We start from the raw sequence: 18,149 nt of genomic DNA, 5'->3' as shown, positions 1-18,149 counted from the left end.
GTGATTTAAGCTGGATCTTTGAGATATAATTGAATTAATTATTATGAATTAAATTTACTAAAATAGATAAAGATTGAATTTTGACGAAGCTGCGGTAATGTCCTTCTTGTAATAGTCAAATACAACTTTTCAATTTACCTCCTCATAAATGGTCGTAGGACCACTGAAATGACATACTCTACTTTTTGTTGAAAAAAAAAACTCTAAGAAGTTGTTGAGTTTTTTCCCACCAAATAAATTAGGAAGTTGCTCATGATTGTCCATCCAAAATCGACTAACCTCTTAGATTTGTCATCTCACATTCTCAGTGAAGAAAAATACTCACAACGCGTAGTAATTGAGAATCAAATCTAAAATGCTTAATTAACCGTTGGAGTGTCGAACCATTGCACTAAAGTCTTCAGGAGCTAATTTGATGAACTAATGAATGTAACATACTAGGTGAATCGATCAATTTAATTTATATCGAGTAGGTTTGATGACCTAACTAAGTCAATCAATCCAAACGGGTAGGTTGAACACATCAAGTGAGAAGGCTGTTGGTCCATGTTAATCACTAGGCTAAATAAAACTAATAAACAAAAAAGTGTCTAGTAGATCAAATGAGTTAGGAATGTCAATAGACAAAGTAAATGGCACAATTGAATCAATTTGCATGATCAAAACAAATGTGCAAATAACATTTGAGAACTTGAGTCTAAAATTGAAAAGTTTAAAGACAAAATAAAAGATGGACGACGAGAATATATATATATATATATATATATATATATATATATATATATATATATATATATATCGAAACGGCTATCCTGAGCACCGTCGTCCTGAGCACCCGTGAGCACCGGAATCCCGACCGTTCATCCGATCGCGCGTTCAATCTCAGCCGTCCCTTGCACAGTGTTTCTCCTCGGACCTCCGCCGCTTCTCGCCGCCCGTTCATCGCCGTCCGACCACCGTCGGCCGCTGGACCGGGCCCGTTGGAACCGCAACTCGCCGGCGGTCCGGCGGTGGCTGGATTCCGGCCGCGATTTGGCCGGAATCCGGCCGGATTTCGGCCGGAATCGGCCAACAGACACTGTTGTCCGATTCCGGTCGAAATCGGCCGGATTCCGGCCAAATCACGGCCGGAGACCGGCCGCGGTCGACGCGCCCGGCGCCGGCGCGTCGACCGCGGCCGGTCTCCGGCCGTGATTTGGCCGGAATCCGGCCGAATGCCGGCCGACAGTGGCGCCAGGCACTGTTGCCTTGTTTCGGCCGGAATTCCGGCCGGGTTTCGGCCCAATCCGGCCGGAATTCGATGCCGGAATGTGCGCCGGCGAGTTGCGGTTCCAACGGGTCCGGTCCGGCAGTGATCGGTGGTCGGACGGCGATGAACGGACGGCGGAAGCGCGTGGAGGTCGGCGGTCGGTGCTCACGGGTGCGTAGGAATGGGTGCTCAGCGTAGACGAACTCATATATATATATATATATATATATATATATATATATATATATATATATATATATATATATCTGATATCCCGCGCGACGAAAAAACCCGACTCCCGTACGCGACCGCCCGACCTCCCCGCGTTCATCGCCGTCGTTCTTCGTCGTCCGGTCGCCGCTGGCCACCATCCCGGGCTCGTTGGAAGCGCGACTCGACGGCGCACACATCGGCACCGGATTCCGGCCGAAACACAGCAGACGCGCTGGTGGCCGATTTCGCCGGAGTCCGGCCCCGATTCGGCCGGAATCTGGCCGAATTCCGGCCGAATCGAGACCGGACTCCGGCACCCGCCGGACCGCCGGTGAGTTGCGGTTCCAACGGGTCCGGTCCGGCGGCCATCGGTGGTCGGACGGCGATAAACGGACGCCGGAAAGCGGCGAACGTCCGAGGAGAAACACTGTGCAATCGCGATTTTTGAACAGCTGCGGTTGATCGCGATCGGGCGTGGACGGCGTGGATCGATCGCGCACGGGATCGCGTTTTTTTTTGTCGCGCAGTATATCAAATCTATATATATATATATATATACAGATATGATATACTGCGCAACTGTTTTGCGCGAGCCGTCCGCGACATCTGACGTGGCGAGAAGTTTCACTGTGCATCTCCGTGGACAGCGTGGCGCTAGCAATAAACAAAATTTCATCCCGCGTTTTCCAAAATCCCAAAATCCAAATCGCGCGGCTGAATCTTCATTAGCTCCAGGGCGTCGGGCGAAAATCGCAATTGGATCCCTACCTTCCCTAGCCGGTACCAGACGCCACGAGAAGACGCCAACTGTTTTGCGCGAGCCGTCCGCGACATCTGACGTGGCGAGAAGTTTCACTGTGCATCTCCGTGGACAGCGTGGCGCTAGCAATAAACAAACTTTCATCCCGCGTTTTCCAAAATCCCAAAATCCAAAATCGTGCGGCTGAATCTTCATTAGCTCCAGGGCGTTGGGCGAAAATCGCGATTGGATCCCTACCTTCCCTAGCCGGTACCAGACGCCACGAGAAGACGCCGCCGCCACACAATCTCGGCGAGCCGTCGGTGTCCATTTGGCGCGAGAAGGCGCCGCCCCCTGGATTCGTCAACAGACTCATCTTCGAAGGTCCCTACCTTCCCTAGCCCGTACTAGACGCTGCGCCGCCGCCACACAATCTCTGCGAGCCGTCGGCGTCCATTCCCCGCGAGAAAAAGGCGCCCCCGTGCCTTCGTCGGCCGACTCTTCTTCGTAGTTCCATTCTCTTGTTCTATTTATGTTTGGACAGAAATACTTCTGTTCCAATCTTATGTTCCATGTCTTCCTTCTTCGATTTCTTTCAATTTCTGGTAAATAATGTCAATTGTCAATTTTTCTTTAAAAGGTAAACCGGCTGGCTGGGAAACGGTACTCAAAAGCAGACTATCAACCTCCACTCGCCCTCACTACAACAAAAACAGTCATTAGACTTTCATCGGTGGAAAACCGATGTCTATGAGAAAATCGACTGATGTCTATGAAGGCGTTGTAAAAGGTCTGACATTTTAGACATCGGTTTGTAACCGATGTAATACAACTCAACGACATCGGTTTGTAACCGATGTAAAACCGATGTAATATCACTCAACGACATCGGTTTTGCAACGGTGTAAAACCGATGTAATATATGTTTAACATCAATTTTAACAACGGTTTTCGACCGATGTAATATCACAACGACATCGGTTTTGCAACGGTGTAAAACCGATGTAATATATGTTTAACATCAATTTTAACAACGGTTTTCGACCGATGTAATATCACTTAACGACAACGCTTCCAAACCGATGTCATTGAATTTAAAACTGTTGTAATAACACTTATTTTTTTATGTTGTTTGTCAATTATGATCAAGCAAGAATACAAAATTATCATAATATTATAAATTCACCAAACAAATCACAAATAGAAAAGCACCAATATATTTAATCACCTCAATATTTACAAATAACCAAAAGTAACTAACACAAATATTCTTCTTGCAACATATTACACATTCCCTCAGCGTTTTCATCCTCAGAAGGATCACCTTCAGCCCCATCGTCCTCTTCCTGGTCTTCGCCATCTTGTTCATCATCATCCTCTTCGTCCTCATCTGAATCATCATAACTGTGTTTTTTACAGCACTGCAATGGAAACACATAATATTAGGTACATTCTCATTAACTGATAAGGCTAGAAAAATCAGTTCCTTAAAAAAGTAATAGAAATAAGAATCTAGTAGGCGTTTCAATGGTTTTTTAAGTCATGGATAACACCACTGGCTTGTTTAAAGAGAATTGGTCTATATCTCGTGCTAATTGTCCAGATGCAGAACAAGAACATATATATATCTTGAAAGATTTGCATAAAAACATATGTATAATAGTAAGATCAAAAGAAAATAGATATCTTGAAAAGGAACTAAACCTTGGTTGGCAGCAAAAGAGACAGATTTAACAAGAAGCTGGATGCATAATACAGTCTTTAAGTCATGGATAACAAGAAGCAAGATACAAAAACTTGATTATTTCCAAAAGAATATATAGAAGATAAGCAGATATAAAATGAGATATGGGGATGTAAACTGACAAATGACATGGCATAAAATAGAGAGACATCAGCATAATTCTAGTTGAATGAACAAATAAAACCGTTAAGCACTCTTAAAGTATAGCTCTGTACCACATAGATAGTAGAAGCTTATTTCTCCATCAAAACCCCAAGTCAATCGCAACCAAAACTTTGCACAACTATCAATCAAATAGACAAGATATGCCAACAAAGATATTATCTGTTAAAAATACAGACAAGATATGCATTAGTGACAAGAGAGGTATTGAATTTTTAAATGGATTATAAAACTTACAAGTTGAACAACTGCAAAAATTAGAACTACATCCCTGGTAACAAAGAACTGAAACTTGAAGATTCTCCATCTCCTGTTGGCATGATCACACACCCTCAAATGGTAAGGAGCCTTGCAGGTTGTGCAATGGGCAAATGCAAAACCTTCCTGAAAAACGATTAGAACATTGAAGATATTAAAATCTCACAAATCGAGAAGAGAAAAAGATGAAATATTAACACCCAATATTACTGAGACTTGTTGATCTTTGGTAGAACATTTTACAAATTCATTGAATGAAAATGAGTTATAATTTAAACAAGCTTAGATCTAGATATCTGTCCAAACCTTGACTTAATTTTTCTACCTTCAACAACTTTAAAGTATAATCTTCACCACTAGAATACACTACTCACTAGCATCTCCTATGAATATTATATTCTCTAAGAGCAGAAAAGATTCCATAATCTTGCTCCGACTTTTTCTTCCAATTTCCAACTAAGACTCTTTCCATAAAGCTAAGACAAGGAACACATTGAAAACCCCAAATGCTAAAGAGGCATAAAATTCAAGTTCACTAACTCTGTTGTATATCATGAGCCAGCTTGGAAATCCAAGAGTGGGCTTACCTTTCAAATGCACATATATCAGAATCATCATGATCTATTATACTACTATGTCGTTTCTGATTCCCTGATCCTTAGCACATGACTGCTCATCTGCACATTGATCCAGAACAATGTATTGCCACAAATAGCATTGTGAATTAGGATTAAATCCATATTATAAAAGATTGGGTGGTGAACTTAACCAAGAGTCTGGAACTGAAAATGGAAAGCAATAGAATACTTACTTAACCAAGAGCCTTCATAAAAATGTCATTAGTTAAGCAACATAGCTCACCAAAGTGACAGTTGCAGCAACCAGAGTGAAGGAGATGACTCCAAATCGTTCAAATCATCCTTATCAAATGGAATATGAAACTAATGCCTCATACTTCTTAAGCAAAAAAAAAAAAGGTAAATACTGGAAGTGGTGGTGAAGCCAGTTCTGCCGAATGCTTGGAAGCAGAGGAGGCGGCGTGATGAGGGAAGAAGTTTGTTGTTGTGATGAGGGAAGGAAAGGCGGCGGTGGTGAAGCAGTCTGCTTATCTTCGGAGCCGTCTGCTTCTCTTCGTCGGACCTTTTGAGCAGAGCGGTGCTGCGGTGCGGAAGGCTGCGGTGCGGAAGGAGCAGAGTGGTGCTGCGGTGCGGTGCGGAAAAAGGAGTAGAGCGGTGCGGAAGGTTGCGCGGCGGGAGAAGGAGCAGAGCGGTACGGACGGCTACGGTGCGGAAGGGGTAGGAGACGGATGTGTTAGGGTTAATTAAATGTAAGTAACAATGAATTAAAATAATGTAAATATAATTAACGTAAAACGTATAATTAATGTAATAAAATTTATAATGAATTATTTATTTATTTATTAATTTGTAAAACATAAATGATTTATATTATTTATTTGTAATAAAACGTATGATTATTAATTAACGTATAACGTATAATTAACATAATGAATTAATATAATAAACTTATATTATTTATTTATTTATTTATTAATGTAAATATTTATAAAACATTTAATTAAAATAATTTTATAAAACATAAATGAGGGAATGAAAAAAATAAAAATATACAACAGTTTTAAAACCGTTGTTGTAGCTTCAAAACCGTTGTTGTCGTCACACATAGACAACGGTTTTCAAACCATTGTCGTAGTCTTCAAAAACCGTTGTTATCATCCAAAATAGCGGACATAGACAACGATTTTAAAACCGTTGTTGTTTCCTCAAAAACCGTTGTCGTAGTCTCCAATCAACGGTTTTAAATTGTTATTATAGCTTTCAAAACCGTTGTTGAAAGCGCGAATAGACATCGATTTTAAATTGTTGTTATAGCTTCCAAAACCGTTGTTGAAACTGTAAATAGACAACGGTTTTCAAACTGTTGTCGTAGTCTTCAAAAATCGTTGTTGTAGGCGGACATAGACAACAGTTTTAAAACCGTTGTTGTATCCTCCAAAAACTGTTGTCGTTGTCTCCAATCAACCTCTCAAAGACAACGAAAATATACAACGATTTTAAATTGTTGTTATGACTCCAAAATTGGATCCAATTTGAGGTATTGATTGTGGTGAAAGGTGATGATGTCCGTAAAAATTTAAATATTGTTCAATTGTTATAAATCTATCATCTGAGTACCAACTCGACTACACTGTGAGAGCTAATTTGGTATTGATGTCTAGATTAGAAGTGGAGCCAACTTCAATCCCTCGTGTCTAGATTAAGGTGGGACCACCTTCAATTCCCCTTGGATCCGACTTTGGATACGATTCAATGGATCAATCTATAGGGTTCGACTTTCAATTTAATGTGTTGACGTCTAAATTTACAGTGATGCCACCTTCAATCCCCCGTATGATCCAACTTTGATTCAATAGATCATGTGAAATGCCTCACGGGTCACCCGACTCCATGCAAAAGGCTACTACTGTGTTGAACGAAATTCTCGTAATTTACCTCTCTTCCATATCGTATTGGACGGTCCCAGAGAAACCCTAGGGTGAAGATTATCACCTTTGTTTTTTTTTTTTTGGAATAGGATCCAACTTTGATCTGACTTAAGGTCCCTCCACTTTGATTTGATTCAATAGGTTGATCACTCGGGCCCGACCTTGGGTCCCACAACTTGGTTATCCAATACGATGCGTTGGCGCCTACTTTCAATCGCCCTGGTATTCGTCTAGGTTATTGAATGACCGACCCCATCAAAGATCAAACCCTAGTTGCTGATCAAACCCTAGTTGCTATAGGAGTTGATGGTGAAGAGGACAGTGGTAGGGAGACAAAATGAGAGCAAGTGGGAGGGAGGAGGAAATGGACGGCGCAAAAATCCAACGAAGATCTTTGACCACATCATCTCAAGCCCCTCCCATAAATCTAGGCCTCGACCTGGATTCCATGTTCTATTCATTATGATTGTCACACACTTTCCCCTTCCTAATTTCCCCCCTTCTTCCATCAATCCTTGTGGAGTAGAAATGAAGCCAAAGAGATACAAAGCTTATCCACCAACTCATTCCTACTTTAAGCAACTCCATTTAGTCATCCTTCTACTAAACCGAGGTCGAATCGGAAAGAAAAGTTTGAACGATGATTGCCGAAGCATCCCACGAGTTGCTAATCCAATCACCAAAGAAAAGGAGGGATGTGGATGTAGAATTCATTAGAGAATGATTGTGTAGAAGTGCCAATTCTTCAATTGTTCATGGTCGAGGGGTTTTGTGAGGTTTTAAACTAGCTTGAAGAAGGCCTTTACGCGAAATTACATGGCAGAGGGGCTCTCTTCGTCCTAAATTTTTCTTCTCGTGCCAAGTGATGACTCTCTTCGTCCTAATTTTTCTCGCGTCCAACTGTTAGGTGATGTGGTCCTTCTATGTGGTTCCTCTAGGTGAGCCCCTGCCTTTGGCACATTAAAAACTCACCCTCTTCTGTTTCAACCTTTGAAGTGGCAACCTCTGCCATGCCACTTGACTCTGCAACCTCAGCAATCTACTGTTTGTACATATAATACATGGAGAGACCCCACTGTCTTTTTAAGTCTCCCTTTTTTCATTATTTGACCACATTTGCCTCGCCATGGTCTCTTTTTATATAAATCAATGTTGTGGTTGATGTAAAGTTGTGAGCTAGAGAAAGAAGAAAGCAGCCTGAAGGTTTGAAGATCTCGTCATTGTTTTGTGTTGTTGTTGTTGTTGTTGGGTTTTAGACACTTGATTTGATTTCAGGTATATGTTCGATTTGTGAATGAATTCTTGAATTGCTGGCATGGGCAAGAAGAAAGGTAAGAAGGAAATGGCAGGGGAGGAGTCATCTCGAAAGAGAGGCAGACCTCGCAAAGCGATCACAGGAGAAGATGTTGATGAAGAAGAAGAAGCTGTGAAGGAAGAGCATGATGACGAGGAGGAAGAAGAAGAAGAAGAAAGTGCAGAAGAATCCAATAAGAGGAGGAGGAAGAAAAAGAAAACGAAAAAGAAAGAAGAACAAGAGCAGAAGAAAGTAGAGGTTTCTTCCTCCTCGGCTGCTGCCAAGAAGGATGAACCGAGGAAGAGGAGGAGAAAGAGTCGACAGCCTCATAAGAGTGCTTGATTTGATCAAATCAAGTTCTCATTCCATCCATCTCTTCTTCTGTTTGTTTCCATGGTTCTTCTCCATTTCAATTATGTTAGTGCAAATCTGGGTGACTTGTTTGTTTTCTTTCTTCTTCCACTTCGATTCTCATGGATCGGTTCCATCACTTACCCTTAAACATGTATCAGAAGTTAGTTCTCTTCCCTATAAAATCTAGTTTCACAGAAGTACAAAATGGCAACAACTAGACAACTAACTACTCATTGCTTATTGACTAGGATTGTACATCAATTATCTAGTCTTCCTGTTCATCTTTCAATGACATATTGATTGTTACTCTAACCAGGGATGAAAGTGAACAGATCTATTCTTGTACACAATTTTTTTAGCAACACAACTAAAGCAGCATTTGCTAAAGTAGCCTCTGTGCAAAGTGATTAGCATAAAGTAGTTTTGAATTATCTTGACTGAAACAGGATATTGTTTTCATTTAAGCTACTTTACATGCCATCTGAACTGCTCATTCTAATATCTGATGCTAAAGAAGTAAGACTTGCGTAAAAAGAATAGCTAAAAAATAAATTTAGGAAATCAATATGACTACATGATGACTTTGAGAAGATATAGAGGTAGAACAATGCAATGCTATTAAATTCAAAATATGTAGCAATAAGCCAATCCAACAGATTGAAGGGGAAAAAAATGAATCTGAAGTTATTGAATGCTTCTTTAGACAGACATCTTTGGTTCATTTTAGACCCTTTTTTGGCTGTCCAAAGTTAGCAGACATAGGTGAGGAGCATAAGGTGCTGATCCTCTTTCACTGGCTAACTTTGAGGAAGAATCACAACACAGTAAACATGCACCAGCAAGGATAAGAGTTAAAACTTTTTACTTTTTTTTAGTTCCAAGAACTGGGCATGTCTACTTGAGGAGAGGAATCGTAAAGGAGGCGACATAAGAGGGAGGAGAAAACTTTCCCTTATTTTGTCTACTAGAGAGGAAAGAAGGAAATATGAGAGAACATGTCAAAAGGACCTTTGATCTTGCTGCTTCCAAGAGTTTAATTGTTTCTAACTCTTCCGTCCACTTCTGGATTGAACTAAAATTGAGAAAACAAAAGTTTTTTCTTCTTTTCCATTTCCCTCAAGTAAACAAGCCCCAACGTTATAGTTTAAATCATCCATAATAACCTTCACCGTTGTCATTATCTATTGTACTTGCCCCTCATGTTTTGACTCATTACAACAATCTCCATATCATCCAAACATAATTTGCTAAAAGCCCACAGTAACAATTTGTTGTCATGCTTTCTGTTTGTCGCTTCATCAAACAAACTAACATTATCCAGAATTCCTTATCAAAGACACAATCAAACATGATATCTTTTGCATCACCATAATCATTGTTGCAGACAGGACAATTGAGTTATTGCACCTACTTTTAAGTAGAAAAATTACCCTAGCCTAGCTTCCACAAGAAGATCTTGACTCTTACGAAAACTAGAGTTTTTGAGATTGTATCGCAATCTGCAACTAATCAATTGTCTACTTTCTTATCTTGAAAATTATAAAGACTTTCTAGCTGAGAGATTCTCATGCCTATCCACCTTCCAGATTCAATTATCTAGACCCAATGAATACATCAGTATTCTCCACAAAATTTGTCTCAGCACATCTTCGTCCACTCTACATGCAAAATGCAGACCTCAAGCTTAATGGGATACTCTCGATCCAAGGATCATCCTAGATATGAATACTAGAAGATCCAGCCAGGAAGTAGTTTGCTAGGAATTCTTCTAAGGATGCTAAGGCAAACTTGCTCCTCTTGAGGAAAGGAAGCACTTTTGCCAAATCCTATTCAACTTCTTTTGCGATTATCATCTTCCAGATGAAGATACAAACCGTTCTTTACATTCTACAAATACCATTAACCTTGTTCAAAATTACTTCGCCAATCCATTTGGTAGTGAAACAATGAACGGGTATGAAATTGATAACAGAGTCGGCTGAAACTGCTTTTCGTGGTGGCCTAAAAGATACAGTGCAATGTTTAGTCCAACATAGAGATTTGGTAGTTGAAGGTAGCTGAAGTGGGCAATCAGCCACCAGGTTTGGTGGTGGAATCAAACAATCAGCTACCAACAATGTTTGATGGAAGAAAAAACCATTAGCAACTAAGGATTTGGTAGTCGGCAATCAAAACAAAATCCCTTTTTTCTTCCTCAGAAACCATGGATCCTCACAAATCTGCCGTCTTTCTCTTGTTTCTAACATATTCCAACTAATTCACAATTCCAAACAAACATACTGGAAAAAAAAAATACTCGAAGAGAATTTTCAATCTGACCTTGTGATTTTGCTTCCAAATATTGGCTCATTTGGCAATGTTGTCTTTGATGGTTGGCTTCTCAGTGAAGCGGTATATGGCGACGCCGACTCGTTTTCCATGCAGTGGCGGGTCCGTGTGCAGCAACAATACGTCGAACACCTTCCTGGCCTTGCGGAAGAACACGGCATCCCTCTTCTTCCACCTCCTCAGGTGCGCCATCACGAAGGCAATCTCGCCCTTCACCAACGCCCGCAGGGTGCGCAGCAGCGGGTCGATCAGGTGCTCGTAGTAGACCACGTCCGACGCTAGGACGGCGTCGAACGCCGGCTTCCCGTCGAGGAGAAAATCCGCCGAGTCCTCGTCCTCCCCCACCGCAACTGGCGCACGTCGATGGCACCGCCTCGGGCAGCCACGGCGTGGGAGTTGGCGTCGGCGTTGAAGCGTAGGTTGGGGAGGACGTGGGGCAGGTCGGTGAGGGTGACGCGGGCGCCGAGGATGGCAGCGGCGGCGATGCCGACGAGGCCAGTGCCGGATCCGAGCTCGAGGATGCGGATCGGGGAGGGATTAGCGAGGGGGAGGAGGACCGCGGAGGGGCGGCGATCGAGGAGGGACACTAGGGAGGCGGCGGCGGGCCAGAGCTGGAAGGAGAGGCCCTGTGAGCGGAGCTGGCGGACGACCAACGTAGATTGGACGGAGCTCAGATGGTAGCAACGCTCGCCATCCTCGCCGCTCGCCTCGCCGCCTAATGCCGCAGCCTCGTCGTCTGCATGCACTTCATCGTCTCGATTTCGTTCTGTATCTCCTTCGCCTCCTCCATCGAAGAGGAAGAGAAGGTCTGTGTTTCCGCAATCGTAATCTTCGTCCTCCATCTCTTCGCCGGGAAATGGTGCCGGCGGAGGCTAGGGCTTAGGGCGAGCGCAAACGCTAGATCTTCCAAAGTCAACGCGTCTTTCAAATGTCAAAGATTTTTTTTAAACGTACTAATTTTATTGGAAAAAATAAAAATAACACCTTTTTTGAAAAAAAAAAATGATAAATCCCACCCGTTAGTTCCATGGACTATTTTCTGGGGTGATCAATCCGGTATTATGAAAGTTTCCCATTCGATGGGCCATCAGGATAAATCGAAAAGTGCACGGCCAGCTCAGACTATCTCTGGGAGTGACCGACCCAGCATCGGCCCAATCTCATGAAAGTTTCCCATCTGATGGGCCATCAGGGTAAATCGGATGTTCTACCGCGGCCCCATGAAAATTTCCTATCTGCCACGAGGGTAAATTGGGAAGTGCACGTAGCCTTGATTGCCCTCCTCATTTGGAAGAAAAATTTCTACAAATACGCCGTAGTTGAGGATTAAATCGCAGGTGCCTGAGTCACAACCTGGATGTCCTACCAGAATCCACCTTTTTTTTTAATATTAAAGAAAATGTATTTTTATTTGAGTTAGAAAATGTCAATTTATTTTCCTATTAAGTGAATTAACGGGATTAATAGTTGAGATAAAATAATTTTAGTTTAAAAATTGTGAGGCAAAGGTATTTTCGAAAAATAAATATGTAAACTTTAGGGTGCTAAATCAAATATTTCCAAAAAATAAAATTAAGGGTTCCAGCGCCGCCACTTGCCTCACCAATAAAAACCCTTCACTCGGCTGTCGATCGCCGATGTCCTAAACCTTCTCCCTTCTGTCGAGTATCGGCCATGGCCGAGTCCGACTCCCCTTCGAACTCCAGCACGAAGAAGCCCTCTCTTTGCGACGAGTGCGGCACAAATCCATGGAAGTACCGCTGCCCCGGTTGCTCTCTCCTCACCTGCAGCTTACCCTGCGTCAAATCCCACAAGGAGCGCACCAGCTGTACCGGAAAGCGGAAGCGGACCGAATTCGTCCCCCTTGCGCAGTTCGACGACAGTATCCTCCTATCTGGTTAGTATCTCTTCACTGGGTTTCGTCAAGGCGTTGCCTTGATCGCTAACTCGCTTCTTTTGCCTTTTGGATGAGCAAAGATTACGACATGTTAGAGGAGACGAAGAGGCTGGTGGAATCGGCTCATCGGACGATTACTGGGTTCGGCAGCAATATCAGGTTTCGGCTTCCGATGAGGCTGCATATGCTCCGGAATGCTGCTAAACGCCGGAGGACTCGTCTTTTGGTTCTTCCACAGGGCATGTCTATGAGACAGAAAAACCAGTCTCGCTACGACCGGAGGTTGGCAGATTATATGCATTCAAAGTTGTAATCTTTTCTTAGAAAAGTAGTGGTCAGATTGACAGTAGAATGGTTTCGAGCTTTTATCTGAAAACCAAATTTATCCTTTTTCTGTTTTTTTTCTTGTTTATTTTGTTTTCTGTTTCATGTTAAGCACGCATGAGTTATTGCACGAGAAACAACTAACGTGCAGTTCAATCTTGATTTCGGAAACTTTTGATATATCTTAGCAAAATTTTGAACTGATATAGATCTTTTTCCTTGCTTATAATTTTGGAGTGAAAATCTAAAGAGAAAGGCATTAGATGTTGAAATCTCATCTTTGAATTTGATTATGCTTCTGTTGTTTAAATACTTCCACCAATGGATTTTTTCTTGTTTCTCTTAATTTCTTCTCCTATAAAATATAAACACCACCCAAGGTTTGAATTACAGTGCAAATAATTATCTCCTATTTGGAACTACAATTAGATTGCCATATTTGCATTTTGATTCTCAATTCTTGTCTCAGTGAATAATATGTTAGTGGCTATCGCTGCTGTTTATTGAATTACCGCCTTAATATATGAATTTCTTGTTATGGTAGGAACGATTGTATATATTGGACTGTGGAGTGGAGGTTTCATTCAACAGATGTTATCTTAATGGACCATGAGTAAGTTTCTAACATGCATATACTATAATTGCTGGGCACAGTAGTTGTTCTTGTTCATGAAAAGATGTTTGATTTACTACATATCCTAGTTGTTATATGTGCAAATTATTGCTTTTCAGATAATTTTGAATGATTGCTGCACTTGGAGACTTATCCTTTAGTTTTGTCGTACTTGTAATTTAGAAACTGAAATTTAATGCTTCTTTTCAGTGTTGATGAACGTGTGAATTTGTCCACTATTCTTGAGAAACATTTAGCACCTAGTCCATGGAGTGATCAACTGAAATCATTTCGCAGCATAAATTTGGATGACTTGAAGCTTTTCATTCGAAAGAATGCTAAGGTTCTATTGTAATCAATAGTGGTAATTTCTAAGTTACATCTAACATCTTCTCTATTTACTTATTTCTCGACATTTTGACAGGGGACCAAGTCACCTTACTGTCAATTGAACATAAGGGCTCCTATCGGCCAACAATTGCAGAACACCATGGTTGTTGAGTTCCCGGTGATACATGTTTTTCTTCCTTCTCATTGTTATGATTTTGAGGTGGAGAAGACAAAGTCATCTATAAAGAAAGACGAAAAGTCAGATTCTGCCAATTGTCTCTCAAGCCCCAAGGGTGTTGCCTTTAGGGAAGAGGAAATCGAAGAAGGTGAGCTGCCTTCAGACACGGTAGTCGTGGATCTTATGCATTGCAAAACTTATGAGTCTTGCAATTCTACTCAGATTGATAGAAGTAGCAATGCATCTGCAAATGGAGATAAATATATGCCAGCCTTGGTAGCCCAAAGTTTAGAACCTTTTCCTAGCGAGAAGCATGAAGTTCCTACCAAAGACACTAACGCCCATTTGGCTGGTCTACCATCAAACAGATGTTTGGAGGAGGATAAATTTGATTTTGAGCAAGAAGTCAAAGATGCTTGTTCAGACCTAATAGGGGAACTAAATCCCGATGATTTTCTATGCTTCGACGCTCAGTTTAGTGGAGAGGATGAAGAAACAAGTAACGATTTCCTCAGTTTTGTTGATGATCTCTTCGAAGCTGAAGATTTAGAGGAAGGCGAAATCTCAGGTTAACGAAAATCATCATAGAAGTTCATTACTTTGTTAGCGCATCAATTGTACCTTGAGAAAAGAAGATTGTCTGACTGTCATTTGTACACTCAGATTTTGGTCTCAGTTTGTCTTCATACATCATCATCCAGAAGAGAGATGCATGGTTTTGTCATTCTAAAGACTTCATTTTGAATTCTTTTTTGCTTTGGTGTTGTATGATTGTAGAGATGAGTAGCTTGTCTAAGTCAACCATTTGTTGAACTTATTTTTTAAAGCTGAATTCATATCTTGATTTAGGCTGTGTCATGAATTTGTCATGGTAAGTGGATTGTAGTGGTAATCCAACATTGAAGTACTTTGTGAGCTTCAACAGTTCAAAGTACACAAACTGTGGTTACAAAACAGTCCTTGGGTAGTGACACTTTGCCCTTGTCCATGATTCCTTCCTCATCCTCTAGGGCCCTCCGCTCTCCTTTGTTATCGACTCCTTTGTTCTTCGTTGTCCTTTATAAACTCCTTGGATCTTCGTGGCCGACCGGATGCACCTCTACTACCTTCACTTCTACGCCCTTTTTCTTTATCAACAAAGCAATACTCCATTGTTGATTGTGAATTTTTCATGACTTATCTACATAACATAACTAACATGACACAAAATGGATCACTAAAGAAAGGGTAAAAATTACAGAGAGTTCGGTGCCCGAAGCTCTCTCCAATATAGGATCCCAGAGCTATATTATACGCAGTTTTATCCTATATTTCAGTGTCAAAAAATAAAATAAAGAAGGCATCAAAAGTATACTTTATCCATCTCTCCACACACACAACATTCAAGTTAATTAAGGATGTAGCCATGGTGGGCATCTTATCCCTCTCAAGATTCCACCTTCAACTAATAGCTTTCTCACAAGTCAATCTCATGGCCCATGGACTCTTCCATGTGTTGTTTCCTCTTTAGATTCCAAAAATTTTCAAATCTAAATAACTCTTCAAATAGAACACAAAATCTTTACCCCACTAAGATAGATTGTGCAATCAAGTTGATATTGCTCAATAGGGGGACTTGTTTGTGAGTCACTTTACTATTGTGAAAGCAATTGGGTCAAATTGATGTCACTAGATTGGATGCTCGACCGTAAGGTCAACCATGATCACAAATTGTTCCATCATAGTGAGAGCAATTTGAACAAACTATTTGTTGCATAAAAAAAGTGAATTTGGCTTATGACTTACCTAAATAATTTAAAACATAGTCTTGTTAATTATTAACATGTGGACCATATCTAGTTCTAATGCCACTTTGTTTGGCCACTTTCAAATAATCATGACTTGCACCATTAGCAATGCGACACGAGTCTCATTAGTCCACTAATCTCTTTCTCCTTTGTATTTGTTTTATTAAGTATGTTAGCGTAAAGTGCCACTTTGTCCTCTATTCAATAAACTCATCTACATCAATGCTTTAGAACTCAAGAACAATGTAATCCAATTAGAACTCTAAAATTTTAACTTAATAAGACTAAAAACCATTCGAAAACCCTTAACCTATATCTCGACTAGCTAGCTCACCCAATCGATTCGTGCATAGTGGGACAACTAATTAATTTGGGCATCCACGGTGAAACCACTAAGATAAAGAGAGGGATTTGATTCAATGGTTGACAACTTTGGCACTAAAAAATTTTCTACTACTCACTCAATGTTTTTTCCATTATCCTCCTAAACTTTCAAACACTTGCTTCGTTAATGTTATACTCAAGTTGGTTTATTTTATCACAATTTCACGTCAAACTCTTGGTGGTGTCATCGACAATTAACACTAGACACATCGAGAGAAAACTAAGTTGAGGAGAGTGAATACTCATGATAGTTCTATGCATCTCAAGGATGTGCCTTATCGGAGTAGAATCCTCGAAAGCTAGACATGAATACAGACCATTCAATTTGAAAAGAAAAGAGGTGTATAAATTGACTAGCAACTAGAGAAATACCTAAAGTACAAGAGAATGTTCATACCACTCCATAAACATCACACTCAACTATGAACTTTATATATTCTTCTTTAACTTCACAGTGGAGGTATGTGGTTAAATCATTGCACAATAAAATGGAATATATCTCATACCTTATCCATGTCAATCCATGTGAAGTACAAGATTAGGGTTTCTCTCTTTGTGATTGACATTAATTACTTTGACATTAAAGTTCGGTTAGTTTTTGTTTTATGGAGTAAACTAAGTTGACATGAGTCAAAAAGCCTAGTAATTCTTATCTTAAGTTGTTGGTGAAGCACAATGTGCCACAAAAATCTTTATCATATTTTATGAGTGAGTTGCGAGTGTGAATCATGCCTTCTATTATCATATGTCTAATAGGTTCTTTGTCGGCCTTAGATGGTTGAAAATGTTTGAGGTAAAAGATGAAGTGGTTAATTAGGTAGATATTCGAGAGTGACACAAGAGATATGCTCGATTATACGACATGGTTGAAATGATTATGTTGTTTTGTGCAATAAACTTGTGGTTCTTTCTTGTGAATAACCTACAATACATTGTCATTTTAAGAGTTGATAACTCAACATGCATGTATCAATCCTATTCTCTCAAAATGAAAGAAGATAATAAAAATGTTAGATTTCGATATCAAATCTAAGTAATATGGGTGGAAGCTTCAAGTATCCTCGAAATTGTTCATAGTTTTTTAGGAACATTGAAAATTTTAATGGCATTAAGTGAAAAAAGATAAAGCCTTATACCTCGTACTAACACTCTAGAGTAAGCAAGACTAAGGTATGACTACCTCAACTCATCTCCACCTATGAACCAACTTGTTCGACTCAAACAAGTTAGTGTTCACCCTACTTGATTGACTTTGTCTCTTCGAACCAATGATTTGATAGTCGAGTGCATCGAAGAATAGAACCAAGTTGGACAAATCTACACCCAACTTAGTTGAGGTGCAAATCAACCTATGTTCAACTCGAACTACCAATCAATGAAGGGTTATAAATGAGTCAAGCCAAGTCAAACTTTGTAGTATTCAAACTTGTTTGATAAAGTAATTAAGTCAAGTCAAGCTCAGTTTAAAATGAACTAAGTTATTGAAATAATTGTTCAAGCTTAGCTTGATTTCTTTTTTATGAGTTTCAGTTTGGTTCGTTTAGATATTATCAAGCTCTCAATTCAAACTTGTTTGATTGTTTAAAACTTTTATATTTTAAACTTATTTGGTTGGTTATTAAGTTTGATGATACAAACTTATTTGTTCATTTTAAAAATTTCTTTATTTATTTAGCATGTTAATAAGAGTTTTATTCATGAATATGATTCACAAATATTGTTCATAAATATTGTTCACGAACATTGATCACAAACATTAATGAGCAGGATACATATGTGTTCAAGATTA

At 40.3% G+C, this 18,149-nt stretch overlaps 1 protein-coding gene and 1 pseudogene across 1 annotated transcript; one reads left to right on the top strand and one right to left on the bottom strand.

The window, feature by feature from the left end:
- Window positions 1-10,538: 10,538 nt before the first annotated feature.
- LOC141831199 (uncharacterized) lies at window positions 10,539-11,827 on the bottom strand (annotated as a pseudogene).
- Window positions 11,828-12,484: 657 nt separating this feature from the next.
- On the top strand, window positions 12,485-15,044 carry LOC141830951 (uncharacterized). The gene is made up of 5 exons (XM_074718403.1): window positions 12,485-12,744; window positions 12,825-13,026; window positions 13,613-13,681; window positions 13,892-14,024; window positions 14,106-15,044. Exons 1-5 carry the CDS (start codon window positions 12,522-12,524, stop codon window positions 14,760-14,762), a joined length of 1,284 nt encoding a protein of 427 aa, XP_074574504.1. The 5' UTR covers window positions 12,485-12,521; the 3' UTR covers window positions 14,763-15,044.
- Window positions 15,045-18,149: the final 3,105 nt, after the last annotated feature.

The sequence above is a fragment of the Curcuma longa genome, chromosome 6, assembly GCF_044706935.1.
Source record: "Curcuma longa cultivar G26 ecotype Majalengka, Jawa Barat chromosome 6, ITB_CL_G26_1.1, whole genome shotgun sequence".
Lineage (NCBI taxonomy): Eukaryota > Viridiplantae > Streptophyta > Magnoliopsida > Zingiberales > Zingiberaceae > Curcuma > Curcuma longa.
This window is presented reverse-complemented; position numbering and strand designations above follow the sequence as displayed.